General features: G+C 39.5%; 1 protein-coding gene across 4 annotated transcripts; it reads right to left on the bottom strand.

Annotated features, from left to right (window-relative positions):
• Nucleotides 1–234: 234 nt before the first annotated feature.
• Nucleotides 235–20,926, bottom strand: chka (choline kinase alpha). Of its 4 annotated transcripts, XM_021570532.2 has the most exons (12): nt 18,916–20,926; nt 18,409–18,517; nt 15,560–15,613; nt 11,347–11,460; nt 8,821–8,954; nt 8,172–8,276; nt 7,810–7,868; nt 6,828–6,915; nt 3,739–3,847; nt 3,540–3,646; nt 3,030–3,111; nt 235–2,614 (listed from the first exon to the last, which is right to left on the bottom strand). In XM_021570532.2, exons 1-12 carry the CDS (start codon nt 19,149–19,151, stop codon nt 2,555–2,557), a joined length of 1,257 nt encoding a protein of 418 aa, XP_021426207.1. In that variant the 5' UTR covers nt 19,152–20,926; the 3' UTR covers nt 235–2,554. The 4 variants fall into 4 exon arrangements, 3 of the variants coding, with proteins under 3 accessions (XP_021426207.1, XP_036810645.1, XP_021426211.2); XM_036954750.1 differs by lacking the exon at nt 15,560–15,613; XM_021570536.2 differs by lacking the exons at nt 18,409–18,517; nt 18,916–20,926 and adding an exon at nt 17,860–18,401.
• Nucleotides 20,927–21,005: the final 79 nt, after the last annotated feature.

Below are 21,005 nucleotides of genomic sequence, written 5' to 3' on the forward strand. Positions count from 1 at the left end.
TCATTGATCCAGCACTTTGTCTACTTATTAACATACATCATTGACCATGATGGTGCTGGCCACACACAACGCAGAACAACAGTTATGATAGGAACTACTGTATTTCTTATGTTATCTCTCCTTCTTTGTCTTTTTTGACAGAGATTAAACAATGTGATTGGCGCAAATCTATGGTACAATGTCACAGTGAATCATATTTCCCCCTCAGTTATACAGACTGATTTGCAAGAATACACGTTTTATTTCTTTATCTTTATTGTAGTACTTGTGCAAAGCAGTAGAAGGTACAGTAAATGTATATAATGAACTTGCCATAGTGGTACATTTTCAAATGACTTGACCCTTGCTATTTACAAGGGAAGAATTTATACGGTACATATTTTCTTATTTTAGTGTATATCTGCATAGCTATCTTTATAGGTAAGCCAGGCTAAACGTTTGCACTCACAAAATAGAGCAGTTGGGATCCTTTCACAACATATACAAATTTGACATTCAGTTCAATTATCCATAAGATTACAATATTCATAATCAACAATATTCAGTGTAATGTAGAGGAGCTCCTTCTTCCCTCATGTTTTGATAATCAATCGCATGTTATTTGATCTCTGTATTGAATGGCAAAACATGAAATACAGCAAGGATATAGTCAGAAAACTGTATGTGACACTGTCAATTACAATTCCATTTGAATACATTTGGATCAATTCTTATTTTATTATCTCAAACTAATAATATAGCATGAAAGTGAGGTGTAATGTACATACAAATATACACAACATATACCTGAAAATGGAATGTAGTTGATCACACAATAATGATATAGCAGGTGTTGAGAAAACAGGAGTGAGATGTGTTTCAACAAGGAAAGAGACAACTTTCTTATTAAGAAAAATACATATTCCATTTAAGGAAAACATTTAAAACGTTATCCTTAAAAATGCAACTGGTCAGGAAAGTGCCACTCATCTCGCTCCCAGGCTAATAGCGTATGAGCATAGGGAAGAAGTGTCTGGTGAATGAGATTGAAGTGCCACTGACATTGTAGCCTACGCAACAATGTCATTTCAAAGTGAAGGCTCATATTTGTTTCAATATTATATTAACCAGATTAAATAAACATGTTTACATAAAACAAATAGAATGATGAAATACAGAATAGAAATTCATATTAAAACAGCACTAATTATCACAGTTTGGTTATGAATTTTTCACAAAAAAAAAGTAAAGTAAATATTTCCAGTCCCCAAACACATTCTAAATATATCATTATACATATTAAAGACCTCTACATGAGGATTTTTTTACAACTTATTTACAGTTCTTCTCACAACTACATGTGCAACTGTTTACTCCAGCTGAATAGCACAGTAAGCATCTCTATTGTTTGTCTGTTTGAGTTAAAGCTGAGAGCGTTCCTGTTTGCCATTTCCTTACTTATCCAATGTACTATCTGTGATATATTCAATCAATCAATCAAATGTATTTATAAAGCCCTTCTTACATCAGCTAATGTCACCAGGTGCTGTACAGAAACCCTGCCTAAAACCCCAAACAGCAAGCAATGCAGGTGTAGAAGGACCTGCATTTTCATAATGAATATATCTGTTTGAATACCAAAACCATTTCAATGACCTATTCAGAGCTGATACTCTTACTCTACACAATCCCCATCTATTGTAAGTACAAAGTAGGGTAGTGAGGTCACCATTACTACACTCTTAGAACAAAAGGTGCTATCTAGAACCTTAAAAGGGGTTTTCAGCTATCCGCATAGGAGAACCCTTTGAAGAACACTTTTTTCAAAGAGTACACTGTGTTTCATGTCACATTTATCAGATTATATTTACAGTACTGCAGGTGGGGAATGCTGTTAGCCAGAGACGCACCCATCTAATTGGTGGCTCCAAATATTTCCATATGCAAGTCATCTTAGAGGAATTACTTTTGATAAAGAATGAAGGAAAACTGAAATGTATTGGATGGATGCAAAAAAACTAACAATCAATTGAAACTGAGAGTTTAGTTATTTGACGTATGTTTTGAACCTTGCTCTTATGTCACAGAAAATGTACTATTGCCGTTGGGTCACAGATAAGAGATTACTGGGTTTTCAATAAGCAAGGATTTTTAAGGCTCATTGAGACTTCTGATCTTTTGAGCTACGCCAGAACATTTCCAAACAGGAATGGACTTCCTGGGGATGTAACTTACACCTCCGTTCAGAATGAAGATTTTTATCCCTGTCTTAATCTTCCTGATGTTCTTTGAAGAAAAGACAGGCCAAGAACAATCTTGACCCTGTGAGCGTGTGTTATAAAGGAGCGTAGTATTGTGCAAACACTGAGCAGCGATGCATGGGGCACCAAACCAGATATTCATGGTTTCACTTTGGTCCATGCGATACCAACTATAGCGAGCGTTTCATTCCCAAAGCACAGGTTCGCTATTAAAGCATGGTCCTACACCCTGATTGCCTGTCTGCATTATTTTCAATTAAGCGCTGTTAATCCATTCATCCTCCACCTCCTTGTTACAGTATGTGGTCCCTCGCTTAGACCCCCAAGCTCCGTTTCTGCTCAAAGTATGCATCAAACCTGGCCATGGCATACTCCTGTGGACAGACAAAGGAAATAAAAATATTGGAACATTTGCACAGAATGGATTTCAGACAATGGATAAAGAGAGAGAGAGAAAAGGAATCAAAATGAAAATCCGCCTCGCACAGTATGTGTGTCAGTTATATATATTTCAGCAAAGAAAGGAAATATAACAGAGATAATCTTTACCAGGTTGACCATGGAAAATATTTGTGTATAGTTCAGAGTAGTCTATGACACCTAACATAGCAAGGAACACACTGACAGTGCTTTCTGATTGTCTGGGTATAAATTGTATGCTTCCATGTCCTGTCTTATGCAACATGCACTTCTGATTTATTTTGTTTGAGGGAGAATGGCTGTGTTTTTTTATATCACACATATAAATGTGTAAAACAAAGGCATGGCAACCAGATAATGGACACTCACCATGTATCCAAACTCAATGGTGGAGATTCTCGCCTGGATCATCGACCACAGACCCCAGAAGAAGTGCGAAGCCAGAGCAAACCTGTGTAATTACCAACAGACAAATGTTTCAATAAAACAGTGGACGAGCACAATGGCAGTATGGTCCATTAAACATACATATGGGTGAACTGAGAAAACCTTTGGTCCATAGCAACTGCCACATGGAAATGTGCTATTTCATCACTACTGGACTGATTGCAGAGTTTTATTTCCCAGGGAGCATTTTACAGTAACCAAGAGGCCCAGTCTGAGGGGTTCATTATTATTAGGATTTACTGCTGCTCTCTCAACAGGAGGCCATTCTAAGTACTAAACCACAGGTGTCCTCAGAGTTGTAAAAAAAAACAGTAAGTCAACTTGTCCTCATGTGTCATGATGACTCATATGGTGTGTCAGAGACACGTGAGAAATTTCACCCCTCATTCACATTCCAGCAAAAAGCCTTGGCCACTTCAACGTGGTGCTCACCTGTTGGCTTCCACAAACAGCTCCTCTTTGAGTTTCATCTGGTCTTCAGCACTCTGATTCTCAAATCCCTGCTCAGTCTCTGACAGGTAGCTTCCAATGAAATGTAGCTGAAAAGAGGAACATCACAATGTTATTGGCTGTCTTTTGCCTAGAGAGCCACTCATTCAGATTCAGAGGACAAAAAGTCTTACTTACTCACCTGTTGGGCTTTAGTGGGATAATTATTTGAGTTGACATGGAAAAATGGGAACTTGTCATTTGTATAGTCATACATCCATTCACAGAAGTGGTTTCCTATGTCAAATCCCCTGAAAACACAAAATATGGAGAGAAAAAACATTAACAATGATATCACATTTGCCAGGTCAGCAGTCCTGTCAGTTACACCTGATATTTGATAAGCGTATTTTCAATGTTGCAGAACTGAACATTCTTGCAATGTACATTGCATTGCCACATGGATTGAGGATTATGATTGTTTGGGCTCTTTTCCTTGTATACCCAAATGAAAACTAGGGCTGCAGTAAACTGTTACCATAGCAAAGGAAGAGAAATATGAGATGATTTCTCACAAAGGGAACGAAAATGGGTAGCTCTTTGTGAAGGGAATCACAGTTGCTGCTGTGGAAACCAGACAAGAGGAACAACTTGGAGGATAAACTCTTTCCCAACATTTCTCTACCCCTGGCTGCGGCATTATGGGTTAGTGCTGAAAACCTGTTCAGTTCAAACCCTTTCAAGCAAACCACACCTGCTGCTAAGGAAACCAACTGAGAAGAAAACAGTGGGAAAACAAACAAGATGTGAGTTTGACATGGGCCTCCTAGGACTGTTCTCATTGTGTACAGAAGTCCATGTGACATAACCATTTTTTTTGGTATGAACACAGCTTGTGACGGCCCTGAATTTTTCTGAACCGTCTCAGTGCTTCTCCTTCCAATAGGGCGCTTCCCCTTCAATTCCCATTTAAATAGTGCTTCTCCTTCCAATAGGGCGCTTTTCCTTTAATTCCCAATTAAATAGTGCTTCTCCTTCCAATAGGACGCTTTCCCTTTAATTCCCAATTAAATAGCCAGCATCAGCTGCGCAAAAGTGGGGTTGTGATGGAGACGGTGTGAATGAGGATGTGGTCAACCCTCAGTTCCAAAGCGTCTCTATTCCGTGTGTTTTGTAGCCTAATAGAGTTTTACCCAGGATCGGATCCACTCTTGCGTCCGTGAACTACACAGCTCAGCGAATTGGATTGTCTGACTGACCGACTACTACAACCTTTTTGTATACGGTATTTCATTTGATGTGATGTATACTGTGATGATTTATGTAGTTCGTTGTAGTTGAGGACTTAGTAAGAGTTGATACCTTTAAAGATCTGTGGTAAAATAATTGTTATATTGATTGTATGGTTAATACTGGGTTTATGCTACACTTGAATGAACTGACAAACATTACGTGACAAAGGTCACTTGAGTTCCCTGAACTCCTTTACCGGGCTGGACTCTTTTTTTAGGCCCGAGGTACAGGACATTTCTGGAGGAACCAGAACTCATTGTGTTATTTTTTTTTAAATCTCTGAAACTGGAAACACTTATCTCCCTCACTAGCTTTAAGCACCAACTGTCAGAGCAGATTACTGCACCTGTACATAGCCCACCTATAATTTAGCCCAAACAACTACCTCTTTCCCCACTGTATTTATTTTATTTATTTATTTTGCTCCTTTGCACCCCATTATTTTTATTTCTACTTTGCACATTCTTCCACTGCAAATCTACCATTCCAGTGTTTTACTTGCTATATTGTATTTACTTTGCCACCATGGCCTTTGTTTGCCTTTACCTCCCTTATCTCACCTCATTTGCTCACATCATATTATTGTATTACTGTATTATTGACTGTATGTTTGTTTTACTCCATGTGTAACTCTGTCGTTGTATGTGTCAAACTGCTTTGCTTTATCTTGGCCAGGTTGCAATTGTAAATGAGAACTTGTTCTCAACTTGCCTACCTGGTTAAATAAAGGTGAAATTAAAACAATTTGTGTAATCATTTGTTGGTAATACAACCCACGCAAAATAATAGTTGTTTTGAAGTTATTTCCAATGTTTTTAAGGGTTTATGAAAAGTTTATTTCCATCCTGACTTTTACATAAGTCCTTTTGTATTGGTGTAGCCTTGACGGACCAGATGGGACTCATTCCCTTCCAAATCAAAAGGAGAAACCAATGTTTTCTCTGGTAGGCACAACCTACCTGGCACCCCTATAAATAATAACCTCAAGTCAAAACTGTTACAAGCTTCCTAATGGTGCCCTGTTCTACCCTACCATAGAGGTTTGGGAGGGAATGAGTCCCATCTGGTCCGTCAAGGCTACACCAATACAAAGGACTTATGTAAAAGTCAGGATGGAAATATCAAAGCTTGGAGAAGGTGAAACCTGAGCCGTCTTGCGAGTGACGAGCACATGTGGTGACGTACAATGACTACGAGGGAGCCCGAGGGTCAGGACAGCGGGGCGGGGGGGGGCTGTTTTGACGGAACTAACTTGGCTGTGAGCAAAGGCCAATAACCGTGAAGGTCCTTTCTGAAAAATAGGGCACTCAAGCATTCCATGTTTTACAAAGAAGGCTGTGGTACAGGAAAACATACAGTAAGATATTGTGTGGAAGTTCTGGATGGCTTAGTTAGAGTCTGAAATAAAACTCAGTAACCCAGATGAAGACAGCTTGCTGCTGAAATATTGGAGATTTTAAATGAATCTCTAAAATATGTGGCTACATTCTTGTCTTAAATACAAAATACCAGGGTAAATTCCTTCCATCAATAGCTGTGTTGCAGCAGACATTACATTAGAGTTCCTATGAATATTTCATGAGGCAGAAGCTGTGAATGATAAATGTGAAGGAATATGGTTGGAGAACAGTCAGGGGAGCTTTGGGAATCCACTGTTAGATTCTGTGCATAAAGCTAGCTGGATGATTAGATTGAACAGGTTGTCTGGCTCTGCTCCACCAGCCCAGTCTGCTTGATTCCAGAGACTCAGACACACTCAGAAGGGTGAAAGAATGTCACAATGGATCGGCCATGGGGGGTATGATTTACCATCTGCCGAGACAGTGTCACCTTGGATAGACACAGCCCTCCCACATCGTACAGTGTGGTCAATGTTTACTGGCTCTTAGACACCCAAAATGTTGTACATTCACTACAATTTGTGACCAAAGTAGTTGAATCGGTTGTAAAGGAGATGATTACAGTATACACTGACTAGTGCCCTGAGCATGAACACACCTGTAGTTGTAGCTGCTGTATTCAAAGTCAATCAGCATGAGCTTCTGTCTGTCAGAGCCTTCACAACCACTGAGGAGAAGGATATTTCCTAAAGGATGAGCGAATAATTATTATACCACACACACATACACAGTGCAACACATTAGCAAGGGATTTCAAAGATTTTCTTCACTAGCTTTATACAAACTGCAATACTATGCCTAACAGAGGCCTAGCACAGTTTCACGGGGTCTCCGTAAGGTTGGAGCAAGGACAAACCCCCTCATAAACATGGGGCATAGAGAAAAATGTACAGTTTTATAGCTAATGTCATGCTATTCTACATATTTTGCCATGAGGCTGAGAGAAAATTCAGCAGCTTTAAAGCTAATTTCCTGTCATAGGGTTGGCCCCCCGGTGTGTGTGTGTGCTATGCCAGTGTACACACTCCTGTGTACACACTTCCCATCCGAAACAGATCAGAACAGTTAGTGCATATATTATGACAACATTTTGTTGGTTTTGGTCTTTGGCCAGGTTTTTTTAGGCTGTTTGTCCACACAACATTTTATCTCGAGGCAAGCCGAAAATCTACACCCCTTCGTCAGTCATTGGTCAACAGTAGGGATTCTTCAATGAGGTGTTTGTTGCCATTCAACGATAGACAACTTGTTTTCATATACAGTTTTTTCACCTGAGAAATACTTCACCAAACATCTTATTTAGATGTACAGTTCTGTGACTAAGATCTCCTCTGCAAAAATGTACAAATGTATGACAGATTTCTTGAGTTATCTTAGATTCCTTCTGACTATTTTCAGGAAGTGTATACTGGCTACAGAGTCTCAATATGGACAAACAGTACTATTGTCACTTTTTCCTTGTTTTTCAAGCGACAGTCTTTTATTAAGGGAGTATGCAAGCACACTCGTTCGGTTCGCCTAGCCGGGTTCGGCGAGGTGCCAGCCAAACCGAAGCATGCAGAATCCTTCAGACCCCTTACCTTCTTGACAGTCATTGTGGCAGAAAACCACAGGGGAATGACTGGAGTCCAGCAAAGACCTACAGAGACAAACAAGCCATATTTAAGCAGGAAAAAAGCAGGAGATATAAGTCCACTAATTTACTGTTTACCCCCAAAAACAGGATGCAAAATGCCCAAACATATTTCAACCATATTTTAATATAATTATTGGTTTATTGTTGTTGACTGGATTCTACACCAATTTAGTGGAAAACACCATATGACTAGTCCATAACTGAATTACTGCATATACATGTAATCATGTCCGTTCATGTGTGCTTAGTGTAAATACTGTTGTGTACGTTATGCAGGGACCAGGGTGGATGTGATGTGGGCCTTACTTGAGATTCTCCATCTCTTGGGGCAGGTTACAGCTCATCAGACGGGCAAACTTGAGCATGTGGGACTCCCTGGTGAAGGTGAGTCTCATCACCTGGTTCAGGTACCTGTGGATGGGGGAAAACATCAGGACAGTCAGGGTACTGTATGTATGGGAACACTGGGATACAAGCCGTTGAAGAGTTAATAGATAAGACGGATATCACTATTTTATCACAACGATGCACTTCGATGCACAGCACTCGTACAAATCACACATTATTTTTGCTGACAAGCAACCTTTCCCTTGTGATTTACCTGAAACTATCCTCAGACCACGACGAAGGACACTCTGATAAGCGAATCCCTTTAACAACTTAAATGACTTTAGTGTAAGCAAAGAAGACATTCATAAAACACATCAGAGGGGGCAATTTTTTTTGACCAAGACTGTTATTGATGTGTAGTTTTACTCTACAAATGCCATAGGAAAACATAATTTGTCTCTCTGTTATCCTCAAACCAGGTGACTAGAGAATCAACCAACAAAAGCAAACTAGCTAACCATTTTGTAAGAGGAGATATGTGTGACAGCTAATGTTTGTTTGGAGTGTTCAGTGAGGTCAAGTTAGGCAACGAGGGTTTACAGTTTCTAATAAGATACCAACTCACTTGTCAATAGTTCCAAACAGCCATTTGGGCTCCTTGTTGAAAGGCATCCTCATACCATGGAACTTGGCCATCTTCTCAGCTATTTCAGCAGATATGCTAGGCATGCTCAGCTCATCCGTATCCAATTTACGACTCTATTAACACAAAGAGGTCAAGGAAGTAAGGTCTACAAGTCTTAGCTGAATACAGGTTGTCTTCATTCCCCTCACGCTGACAGCTTTATATGCAACAATAAGCAGAAACACCATTACCAATAGACTGCTGACAGTGTTGTCATAAAGAATGGAGGGTATAACCTGTTCCAATGCCCTTAGGCCCTCTAATTTGCTCACCGTCAACCTGACAGTTTAAGATCTTATCAAAGAGGAAGATGTTTAAAGGCCACACGCTTGACCTCTGTGGATTCTTGGTCTCTGAGTACTAGTGAATAACTCAAATGTTTCATTTTTACTGCTATTCTCAAAAATGATTAATAATATACAGGCCATTTCATTAACCCTGTGTGGATCTTCATGCACCATTGACCTCAGTGAGAAGAGGAAGAAGGTAGGTCACAGGCTATACATTACCAGTCAAAAGTTTGGACACACCTACTCATTCAAGGGTTTTTCTTTATTTTTTTACTATTTTCTAAGTTGCAGAATAATAGTGAAGACATGAACACTATGAAATAACACAGATGGAATCATGTAGTAACCAAAAAAGTGTTAAACAAATCAAGACGAATCAAAACTTCTTCCCAAGTAGCCAACCTTTGCCTTGATGACAACTTTGCACACTCTTGGCATTATCTCAACCAGCTTCACCTGGAATGCTTTTCCAAGAGTCTTGAAGGAGTTCCCACATATGCAGAGCACTTGTTGGCTGCTTTTCCTTCACTCTGCGGTCCAACTCATCCCAAACCATCTCAATTGGGTTGAGGTCGGGGGATTGTGGAGGCCAGGTCATCTGATGCAGCACTCCATCAGTCTCCTTGGTCAAATAGCCCTTACACAGCCTGAAGGTGTGTTTTGGGTCATTGTCCTGTTGAAAATCCAATTATAGTCCCACTAAGCGCAAACTAGATGGGATGGCGCATGGCTACAGAATATGGTGGTAGCCATGCTGGTGAAGTGTGCCTTGAATTCTAAATAAATCACAGACAGTATCACCAGCAAAGCACCATCACACCTCATCCTTCATGCTTCACAGTAGGAACCACACATGCGGAGATCATCCGTTCACATACTCTGTGTCTCACAAAGACACAGCGGATGGAAACAAAAATCTCAAATTTGGACTCATCAGACCAAGGGACAGATTTCCACCGGTCTAATGTCCATTGCTTGTGTTTATTGGCCCAAGCAAGTCTCTTCTTATTGGTGTCCTTTAGTAGTGGTTTCTTTGCAGCAATTTGACAATGAAGGCCTGATTCACGCATTCTCCTATGAACAGTTGATGTTGAGATGTGTCTGTTACTTGAACTCTGAAGCATTTATTTGGGCTGCAATATCTGAGACTGGTAACGCAAATGAACTTACCCTCCACAGCAGAGATAACTCTTCCTTTCCTTTCCTGTGGCGGTCCTCATGAGAGGCAGTTTCATCATAGCGCTTGATGGTTTTTGTGACTGCACTTGAAGAAACTTTCAAAGGTCTTGAATTTTGTTTAACACTTTTTGGGGGTTACTACATGATTCCATATGTTTTATTTCATAGTTTTGATGTCTTCACTATTATTCTACACTGTAGAAAATAGTAAAAATAAATAAAAACCCTGGAATGAGTAGGTGTGTCCAAACTTTTGACCTGTTATAACACATTCATGAAATGCCTATAGATGTGTAATAAACGTTATGGATAGTCAAAGTAAATCATTACCCACTTGAGTAAATGAGGGATACAAAGTATATTGAAAGCAGGTGCTTCTACACCGGTGTGGTCACTGAGTTAATTAAACAATTAACATCCCATCATGCTTAGGGTCATGTATAAAATGCCCAGTTGCCCATTATTTTCGCTACCATGGCTAGAAGAAGAAATCTCAGTGACTCTCAAAAGAGCATAGGGGATTTACAGGGTGTGTGTGTGCGCGCGGGTTTGTGTTTATTTTATTTAGGCAGTTACCTGTACATCATACAAGCAAAACTCGTGATTCAGATAGAACATGACTATTCTGATGGTCTATACGATATAAATTCAAACTGTCTAGCCTAGGCGTGGGTTGAATTTAGCAAGAGAACTCTCGCTATGGGAGAATGCCTGGGCAACGTGGGCGTGTATTAAATTTACCAATAATACTCTCGCTAGCACAAAATGTTAAATTACAGAACTTCAAGCTATTTTTGCCACTTTAAGTAGGGAATAGATTTAGCATGGTTCATGTATTCCCTTTTCTATCAATTAAACACACATCATTGAACAAAACACACATAGACACATGCAAAGATCCAGACACCTATACGCACGCATGCACACAAGCAAGCATGCAATCACATAGTCATTAATGATTTTTTCAATGATTATCACTCCACATAGAGTAACTTACTGGGACAAACTGCTCCAGTCTGCCCTGAGGGAAGATGCCAAAGAGTTTGGGCCCAAGCTCCCGCTCAGCCAGAATGGCAAACATCACACTCTCCAGCACCATGGCCTCAGCACCCTGCAGACACAGAGAACAGGAATTAGCATGCACACAAACAGATAGCTGAATGAGAGAAGGTTGTGGTTGTTGACTTCTCTTATTAAACCTTGTGATTGTCAGTCACTGCTGCCTTGCACAATCAACCCCGTCCTTAGAAATTATGAGGTTAAATGACTTAGTCATTGGTTAATGCTTTCATGGCAACCGGACGTGAGGACAATTAATAGGATGAGCTGGATGACTGCAGCCAAACTGTGGTCCATTGTTAGCTGAAACTGTCCGCAACTATCACCATCAGGTGGGGGTCAGTTGGACAGAAACTCATTCAATTCCATAGGATTAAATGAGGAACAGCTTAGACAGAGGAAGCTGATGATGAGCACATGACCTTGCGGCTGTCTGGAAGAGATGGGAGTATATTTTTTCCAGGGATCTAGCATTCACAATTGATAAATCAACTATACACAGATCCAGATCTTTGAGGCATGTTAACTGTAAAATGTAAAATGGCTACCTCAATTAATCAAATTACATTCCCAACTCTGTCAGTGAATTGGCAGGTATTTTTATCCGTCACGGTGGTAGGTTTAAAAGCAGATTTGGACCAGACGGGAGAATTGAGTTGCGTTCCACATGATGAGAATGATAAAACAAGGGGCCAATTGTACTGAGAGAGGCAGAGCCTGCCAACAGCATCAATCGGTAATTGTGGCTGCTTAATCGAAGAAGACACCTGGGCTTTTCTACTGGGGAGGAAAAATGGTGTCAGGAGCAATTATCTGAGGCCAGAGCTCTGATATAGCTAGCATTCAAAAGATAGGCCCACAAAAAAATGTGTTAACTTACAAATACATCTATGTTAGCACTTCTAAATACAGGGTCCTTGTTACTGTGTAGTTATTAATGAAAGTACATTAAAAAATATTACTAATAACTATTTCCAATGTTACACTGTACAGTAGTAACTCTAATAATAACCCATAGCACTGGGTGCAATCCAAATGGTGCCCTTATCTAGGTCTAGTGTAACCTGCTATGAGCTGGCAGTGACCTGTGGACTCTGACAGTTGGCCAAGGAATGTGCTAAGTGGTGCACTTCAAAGTGGCTTGGCGCTTCCTGTCGGAAACCAGATAGGAGGAAAACAGATCATAGTAGTGCATTGCTTATGACCTGTTGTATGCACTGTGGACCGACCTCATATGACTATAGACATGGGAAAAACATTATTAGTCAATAATCAATGACAACATGGGGGGTATTCTATAGTCCTCATCTAAGATATCTTTCCCTCTAGTCAAAAGAGAGATATTGTGATCATCTTTAGGGACAGTATATCCACTGTGTGGATGTCTTGCCTTAAAAGGGGTGAGACCCATCAACCATAGACAATATGCGTATATGAGACCATAATGACCCTTGGTTTGGCAGACCTAAAAATAAATAAAAAATAAGCCAAAAAACTAAGCCAAACTCTGCAAAGTATTCATATACATTGACACATTTACAGATGGGTTCTGTAGTGCTGATAAATGACAAATGCAAATCTGCTCAACATATTATCTCTGTTATCATGATCATCCTGACACACATCGTGGCCTTGCAGCCTGTATGTAGGTCTATGTGTTCAGTGCATTTCTATGTCCAGAAAGTCCCTCTAAAAGTGGGTCAGCAGCCAGCCTCAGTTTTCCAATTACTTTTATTTAACTTTCTATTACCTATTTCTATGACCTACTGGTCAACAGCAACCTAACAGGTTGTCAAATTAAACTGGCTAAGTAGCCTACTTTTCAGGTTAATAATCAGCAATGCTATCTACTGGTCTGTTGACATTGTTGTGAAATTGTTCATCATTCCATTCCGCCAACCTTCCTCATTATTGAAAAAAATAAAAAGTGAATTTTTGAATGGCTATCACTTCCTTTGTTGCAACTCAATATATGATTTGTAAATCAATTTAAAAAACTTGATTACATTTATTCTGTGAAACAGGAAGGGAAACAATGAAGTGTCCCTTTTAGCAGGATGCCATAGTCCACTGTGGCCTGTCCTAATGTTAACACTACTATCCTGAGAAATGGAAGGAAATCACACTTCCTCAAAAACACTACTGAGGTCCATGTTTCATAATGTTGACAAAATAATGTATTTGGAAAATCATGTCACTTTTCTAGCCTTAGATTTGTTTCCCTGTAGCTCTGACCTGGATATCTGTGCATGTGGATAACAAGACAGATAGCAATAATGAACTCAATCAGTAGTAGCCATGGCCATGGGTAATGAGTACCTCTATTGACTGAAAATAAGATTGATCATATTCCACCACCTTAAAAAAAATCATTGTTGACAAATGTGTGAATGAACTCCTTAGTTTCACAATTCTCTCACCTTCTGTAATATAAATGAAGCATGAATAGTTTCAATGCTAATTTGAAAGTTCTGCTAAAAACACATTAACAGTAGGTTCAATGTCACAGTACCATCCCCTGAATATCACTTCCCCTCCCTCTACCCCCTGTGTACCATGGCTACGGTCACATGACCATGGAACAGCAGCTGTGGGGATTTTCCAGTTGAAGCTCCAGTTATGAGCACTGTTCCCTCATTACTGTGCTCAAGCAGAATAAATATCAGACCACCTAGAGAAGCACAAGATTGAACCTCACTCGACTTTCTAGAGTTTTCCCCGTTAGTTAACACTATCAACGTTTCCCTTTATTGTGGAAATTGTGATCGAATCAACGCAATATTCGCCACTTTCAATGTAACATACCGAAACTAAACGAACTATGCAAGACTTAGTATGCAAGACTTAGTAGATTTTGTAGAATTCTGTTACTACCCATACTATCTACACAGACATGTGCGGCATAACCAATCAGAGCTGCAGTAGGCCTATATTCAAATAGACCATTGCCATATATGGTCCTATGACATTTACTTTGAACTGGACTATTTACAGCATGAGCGGTCCTGAGTAGATACGCTTGTTTTGGGATTAAAGAGAGGTGCATGTACCCACTTGTGCACATTTAGTTAATATCCTTTGGTACTTAGTGAGTTATTAGTCCAGTTATAGATAATTTGTAGTCAGCTATAGGGGAGTGATTGCTACATTTCTAGCCATCTTTGAAAAGCAAGTCAGTTTAAGAGCTTTTTTTTTTCTTAAAGGGGCAGTGTTGTATGTTCACACAGGCTTGAATAAGCTAAGTAGCCAATAGGCAGAGGGTAGCATAATTTGTCTGACTCTCTGTAATAATGGTTTGGGCCTACATTATGATCAAATAGCCACAGTAGCCTGCTTGGCCACTGTTAAAACTGTAACTTAAAGTGGGTACAGCCTCAGTGTTCACAGTAAACGCGCACTGGAGGTTGCACAGAATTTTCACAACGTTCAAATTTCCCCTCAGCAGATCTCAAATTTGCTCAGTGCTGAAAATTTTTTTGAGGGAACATTGGTTATGAGTGGTGTGTTTACTATTACTGGAATTAGTCATCATATAAAGGTGAGAGTCTATAGTGAAGTATGCCACGTTGTTCTCAAACTGTATTTTGAAAACCTAATTGGCAATCTTGTTGTCAATTTGAACTTGTTTCAAGACGGTATAGGGAAAAGGCCATAAACATGCAAATGAAGGCTAAGGAGTGGTGAGGTTTACGAGGGGACAGACTGGCTAGCCAAGCTAGGATTAGCCTCTATGGGATCAAACTCTATGTGACTCTCATGCAAAAGATAGTAATTGCAGATTTACGCCATGACATCATGAATATTAATGTTTACCCTCTTTTTATCTTGCTATCATCAACTGACTAACAGAGGTCACCTCAATCCAAAGAGATGACTCAACAGTGCTATTTTTTTACACCATTTTACACCATCCAGTTGGGAGAAAGGACTGGGATTGACATTTTCCAAAGTGATCACTAAGTCCATTGGCAATTACTAAAACCTTTGATGCTAAACTATACAGACTCATTTGATCACAGACTCCAGAAAATGTATACAAAAACATAGTATCGAGGCCAGAACAATGACACATGCTGTGGGGTCATTTTCACAATCAGATAGCAAATCTAACTAATAGTCTGGGTAAATCACCTTTGCCATTAGTTACTTACTTGAAAGAGATTTTCTTTGTTTGACTGTCTGGGCTCCCCCTTATTACAGGACATCTATCAATGAAAGAAAAAGCAAGAAACTAACCATGAGTACATGTATTTTCTCAAAAGACACATCATGCTACATAGCATTCTCACAAAGAGACAATGACAGAGTACAGTATAGTCCCCAAGTCTGACGGCCAAAGAGGCAATAGGAAAACTCTCAGTGCCTTTAACAACCTCCTTGTTGAGAAAGTAAAGTTGTAGAAAGAAACAAGCTCTCGCTCTCTCTCTCTCTCTGAAAGGCATATATTATCTCCTGATCAAGGCAGCTGGCACTGACTGTATGCTTTGGCATAAAATGCAGATATTGACATTGTTGTCCTATCTATGAACTAGCACTTTTAATATTTTCTCCTCTGAGGAAACTCGGTTACTCAACGAATTTCTGAGTTATTAATTAAATGAGGTATTTGATAAGACAGCAGTGTATTTTATCTGTGCATGTGCTAGCTCCAGCTTAGCGAGCCTCCCTCTGTAGTTCAGAACAACTGAATGTATACGTGCGTCTTAGAAATCGTTTTCACATATAAACTTTACATGTCCGAACTCAGAATCAAATATTCTTCCCAAAAATAACTGTCGCTGTGGAAGAAGGTTGATTTTGATTGCCAATGTTCTGCATTTATCCGAGTGCCACCAGGTTGCCTGATTTCACGTGTCCATGTAAACAGGATTATTAGGGAAATCGTTCTTTTGCAAAGCATGTAAACGGTTTAATCGAACTATGATATTAATCTGACTATCCACAATAATCACATTATTGTGTGCATGTAACCATGTAACCACTCATACGCCGGATTGGCGCGCATTCAACAAATCTGATCTAACAAAGTGGATATTCGTCAAATCTGTCATGATTGATGTATAACAGGCCCACAATGTGGGAACTAAAGTCAGATTTGGATATTTGTCTGGTTTTGCTGCATAACATTTAGAAGTGGTCTCTTTACAGGTTTAGAAGAAGTGACTGCTAAATGCTAACTCCCTTTCGTATAAGCTGGTAGCATAGCTAGCATACATAATTTGGTGGTGGTAGTCAGTAATTTTTAACTGTAATGAAGTTGACATTAACATGTATTGGGGTTGAAATCCATACAAGCATTATACTATTCAACATAGTGTGAAATAGACATATAAACAATAGCCTAAATGTAGGCTAATTTTGCTGGGGGGCAATGAGGAGATTCGGGGCTCTTTCCCCCATGTGTTTCCATGGCATTTTCATTGTTTTGGTCAAGTTCAATTGATCTCTTTACCACATGTATTATCAATTAAAAAAACTCAAACTACTTGAGTCTATAATGTATAGATATTAATATTCCATTCTATTCGATTCTTCCAATAGTCGTGGGTGCTTTACATCTCCTGGCTTATTGTAAATGTTGAATTAATGGGTCCTCCAGTTCCAAATCGTGTATTACTTCTTACTAGAATTGTGGCATGTCTCTTTTATTTTCTATTTCATAGTGTTACTTCAATCATTTATCACTGAACTGTTTTAGAGCAGGGCAGTTGCTTTTGTCATCCCCATCCAACTTACATAAACATCCAGTTCTTTGTCAGCTTGACTGAATCTTGACCTGGATTTTCTGGTAATCTAAATTTAGTCAGGAGGTTAACTTGGGGTTGCCCTAACTAGCCTACCATCATGTGACCTATGAGTAATGTAGTGTGGACCTACTGACACATCATCAGGAATGATATCATCCTGTGTCCTTTGGCTGTAGCTCATGATGCACACTCTAAACAAAAATATATCACTGGTTGTTATCATTATCATCATGGGTGGTAGAGTAGCCTAGTGATTAGAGCGTTGGACTAATAACCAAAAGGTTGCAAGTTCAAATCCCCGAGCTGACAAGGCACAAATCTGTCGTTCTGCCCCAGAACAGGCAGTTACTGTTCCTAGGCTGTCATTGAAAATAAGAATTTGTTCTTAACTGACTTGCCTAGTTAAATAAAGGTTTTTTATTTTTGAAATAGAGCGCAACACCTTATATATTAATTGCTGTCAGGTTATACTCCTATTGATTTACACCTGGAGTTCTCCTTTGTATAACTATGGTATTTAACAACTTACTTCCAATATGAAAATAAAAGGATAGGAGAGGTAAAAAAAAAACATTCCCCCCATATCTTCACAAGTGCATCAATTCACAAGCTGACTTCCATTACAATGTGGGTGAACTTTGTTGAGGACAATACTGAGACTTCAGGGATCGCATACTGTACCGTGTATGGTATGGTGGAATCACCTGGAAACAAGTGTGCTCAAGGCACGCTCCTTTTGGAAGGCCTACGGCAAAAAACATACGCATGTACAGCCATGGTGGTACATCACACCACAACAACAGAAACACACACACACACACACACACACAGCTTGAGCCACCATAGACCATGCCATCATGTGGGTATTTGCCCCAAAGGACCTTTCAAAGATGTTTGAGGAAGAAGATATATCTCCTTTCCCTTCTGTCCAACCCCAAATTCCAGCAGCAAAGCAAAGACCCCTCCAGCCTGTTCAGAACCTCTCAGGGAATACATGTACGCTATGTCTTTTCCTAAACTTTTATATTATCACATTCTATTATATTCTAAAGCATGACCAGAAAATCTGACTAAATCAAATTGTACTTTCAAGGGTCCAAGAGTGGACCTTTTCGGTAGGCTACGCATTTAGCCTAAAGAACATTGATTACATTTTCAGATTCAGAACCAGGACGTTTTTAATTAAACTGAAGAGAAAAAAGGTAAGATGTGACTGACTCACTCAACATTGAATTGTCTGTTGTCATACACACCTGTAGAATAGCTCCATACAGACGCAAGAGGACGTTGCGGGGTTCGTCACCTACACTGGTTTGGATGTCGGGTAGGGCGCAGAGGAAGAGCTTGTTGCTGAGGCCACCCCTGTCACAACGTCACAAAAAACAAATGAAGTTCATAAAAGCCTCACATTTCCCTATCTCCAGCGTGTACACATTAGACCAATCGATGTGGCAACCTAAATTACGGTTTTATTCTAGGATAGAAAGCCCATAAATAAGAAGTGATGCTTTGAAAACAAACACACACAATACAATCCCATTTAGGCAAAGCTACCATTTTAATTTGAAATAACATTAGGTGTAACCCAGTATCAAATTATCTGCTTATTAACCCCATCATGACCATTCATTTAAATTATAGGGCGAGAAAATGTGGCCTATATGCAGTTGCAAACGCAGCAACTGTTTATCTGTGTAGTAGGCTATATGACAAATAAATAGTGATAAATAATGGTGAATGTCCTCAAAGAACATATCTACCTTATTATGCTGATTTGAAAATCCTCTTCTGTCACCGTTTTCCACGCACCGTGGAGAAAATCTTTGCACCATAAATACGCCTTGCGCTTCGTGTCCTGGTCGGGCTCATCCGGTCGGATGATTTCCTTGCATTCATCCTCAGTGTCTGGCTGGACCTCAAGTGCGTTTTCAGTGACCAACAAACCCAAGGCCATAGAAGGGGAGGATGACACCCCGTTGATAAATTTTGTCTTCATTTTGTCTTAAAATGAATACTAAATAGCGTACAGTTATGAATTAATTAGATTAAAGTCAATTTATAATTACGCAGCCTTGCGTTGAGGAAGAAAAATATACGATTTGATTTCAAGCAATGTGTCTTTAATCCCCAGCAAAACAATAACACGCGTCCGTTTTATTCAGACAGCAGAATAAACAGGTTCGTTCCGTGGCAAAGAATGAAGACTGAAGACACACACTTGCTGGTTGAGTCAGGCAATAGGCTGAAATCGAGGGGATTTGCATCTACACGTCATACTACCGCACTCATTCTCTCCCCTCATTGGTTGGCACGGGCACGTCCTTTCACGAGCAAACAAAGCCAACCCAGCACCATTTCCCATGCACAATGAAAGCCTCCTTGTAGTTATTTCGCAAATGATAGATAGCAAACCATTGTCCTCTTGCTATTGCTTTTATCCGTGAAAACAATTATTCTGTTTGCCAGAGTGGTGGGCAGACAACTGACTTTATGCCATGCTATGAATTATGCTTTTGTTATTCAAGATCTAATTCAACAAGACTTTCTATAAAACAGTTTACACCTCAATGGGAGACTTCTGGGAATTTCATATTTTCACAATGCATTTCCTACAAATGTTGTGACTATGTAATGTTTGTGCTGATCTGTGTGCACAAAAGGGTCAATTAATATGGCAAAAGCTGAGGTCAAGTCTGTGTACCCAAGGAGTAGTGTAGACTTCAAATGCTATTTGTCCCATTACCCATTCTCAAGTATCAACTCTCACTAAAAATACTACATATTATTTGAAGACACCCCCTACAGTTTACAAATAATGTAGGGCAGCCAAATCTGTTTTGCCTTCTTGCCAGGTCATCCTCGCAAAATAGGTTTTTAACCTCAATGGGTCTTACATGGCTAAATAAAGGTTAAATAAATAAAACATATCCTATATTTCAGGGAATTCACATGATCTTTGTGGGGGCAGCAATTAAGAATGGAAACTAAAGTTCCTCGATTTGACCACGTCTCCATAAAGAGCAGCGAAGTGCATCAGGTCATGAAGACATTACATTTGGAAGAAAACTTTAATTTGAGTACTCAAACTGTAAAATAAAAACAAGATTTTGTGATTTGCATAATAAACTACATTCACCAGAAATAAGCACAAGTTTACTATTGTTTTTCTTTTCCAAAGTAGATGAATGTTAAGAAAAACAAAGTTATAGAAAACACAGCCATGTTTTATCAAATTCAGCTGTAATTCTCAACATTATGCAAGCAACTCAAAAAGGTAGCTTAATCAAGACTACAGACAGTAGCCTACATATGACAGAACACAGTATTAGTGACAGGTCCAAAGTTGTACAACATACTTTAAATCAACCTAGTATAAAAATATACAGTACCAGTCAAAAGTTTGGACACACCTACTCATTCAAGGGTTTTTCTTTATTTGAACTATTTTCTACATTGTAGAATAATAGTGAAGACATCAAAACTAGGAAATAACACACATGGAACTATGTAGTAACAACAAAAAGTGTTCATTAAAAATTAAGATTCTACAAAGTAGCCACCCTTTGCCTTGATGACAGCTTCACACATGATTGGCATTCCCTCAACCAGCTTCACATGGAATGCTTTTCCAAAAGTCTTGGAGTTCCCACATATGCTGACACAGCCTGGAGGCTGTCCTGTTGAAAATCAAATTATAGTCCTACTAAGCGCAAACCAGATGGGATGGTGTATCACTGCAGAATTCTGTAGTAGCCATGCTGATTAAGTGTGCCTTGAACTCTAAATAAATCACTGACAGTATCCCCAGCAAAGAACCCCCACGCCATCACACCTCCTCCTCCATGCTTCA

Source organism: Oncorhynchus mykiss, chromosome 2 (assembly GCF_013265735.2).
Source record: "Oncorhynchus mykiss isolate Arlee chromosome 2, USDA_OmykA_1.1, whole genome shotgun sequence".
NCBI classification, from domain to species: domain Eukaryota; kingdom Metazoa; phylum Chordata; class Actinopteri; order Salmoniformes; family Salmonidae; genus Oncorhynchus; species Oncorhynchus mykiss.

Bases quoted from the DNA above. Each gene is read 5' to 3' on its own strand.
- chka (XM_021570532.2), bottom strand. From the start codon at position 19,151: ATGAAGACAAAATTTATCAACGGGGTGTCATCCTCCCCTTCTATGGCC. The intron at 3,848-6,827 runs GTGTGTTCATGC...TTGTGTTTTCAG, and splicing joins TACAGCAGCTACAACTACAG to GGGATTTGACATAGGAAACC. The intron at 3,112-3,539 runs GTGAGCACCACG...GTAATTACACAG, and splicing joins CTGTTTGTGGAAGCCAACAG to GTTTGCTCTGGCTTCGCACT.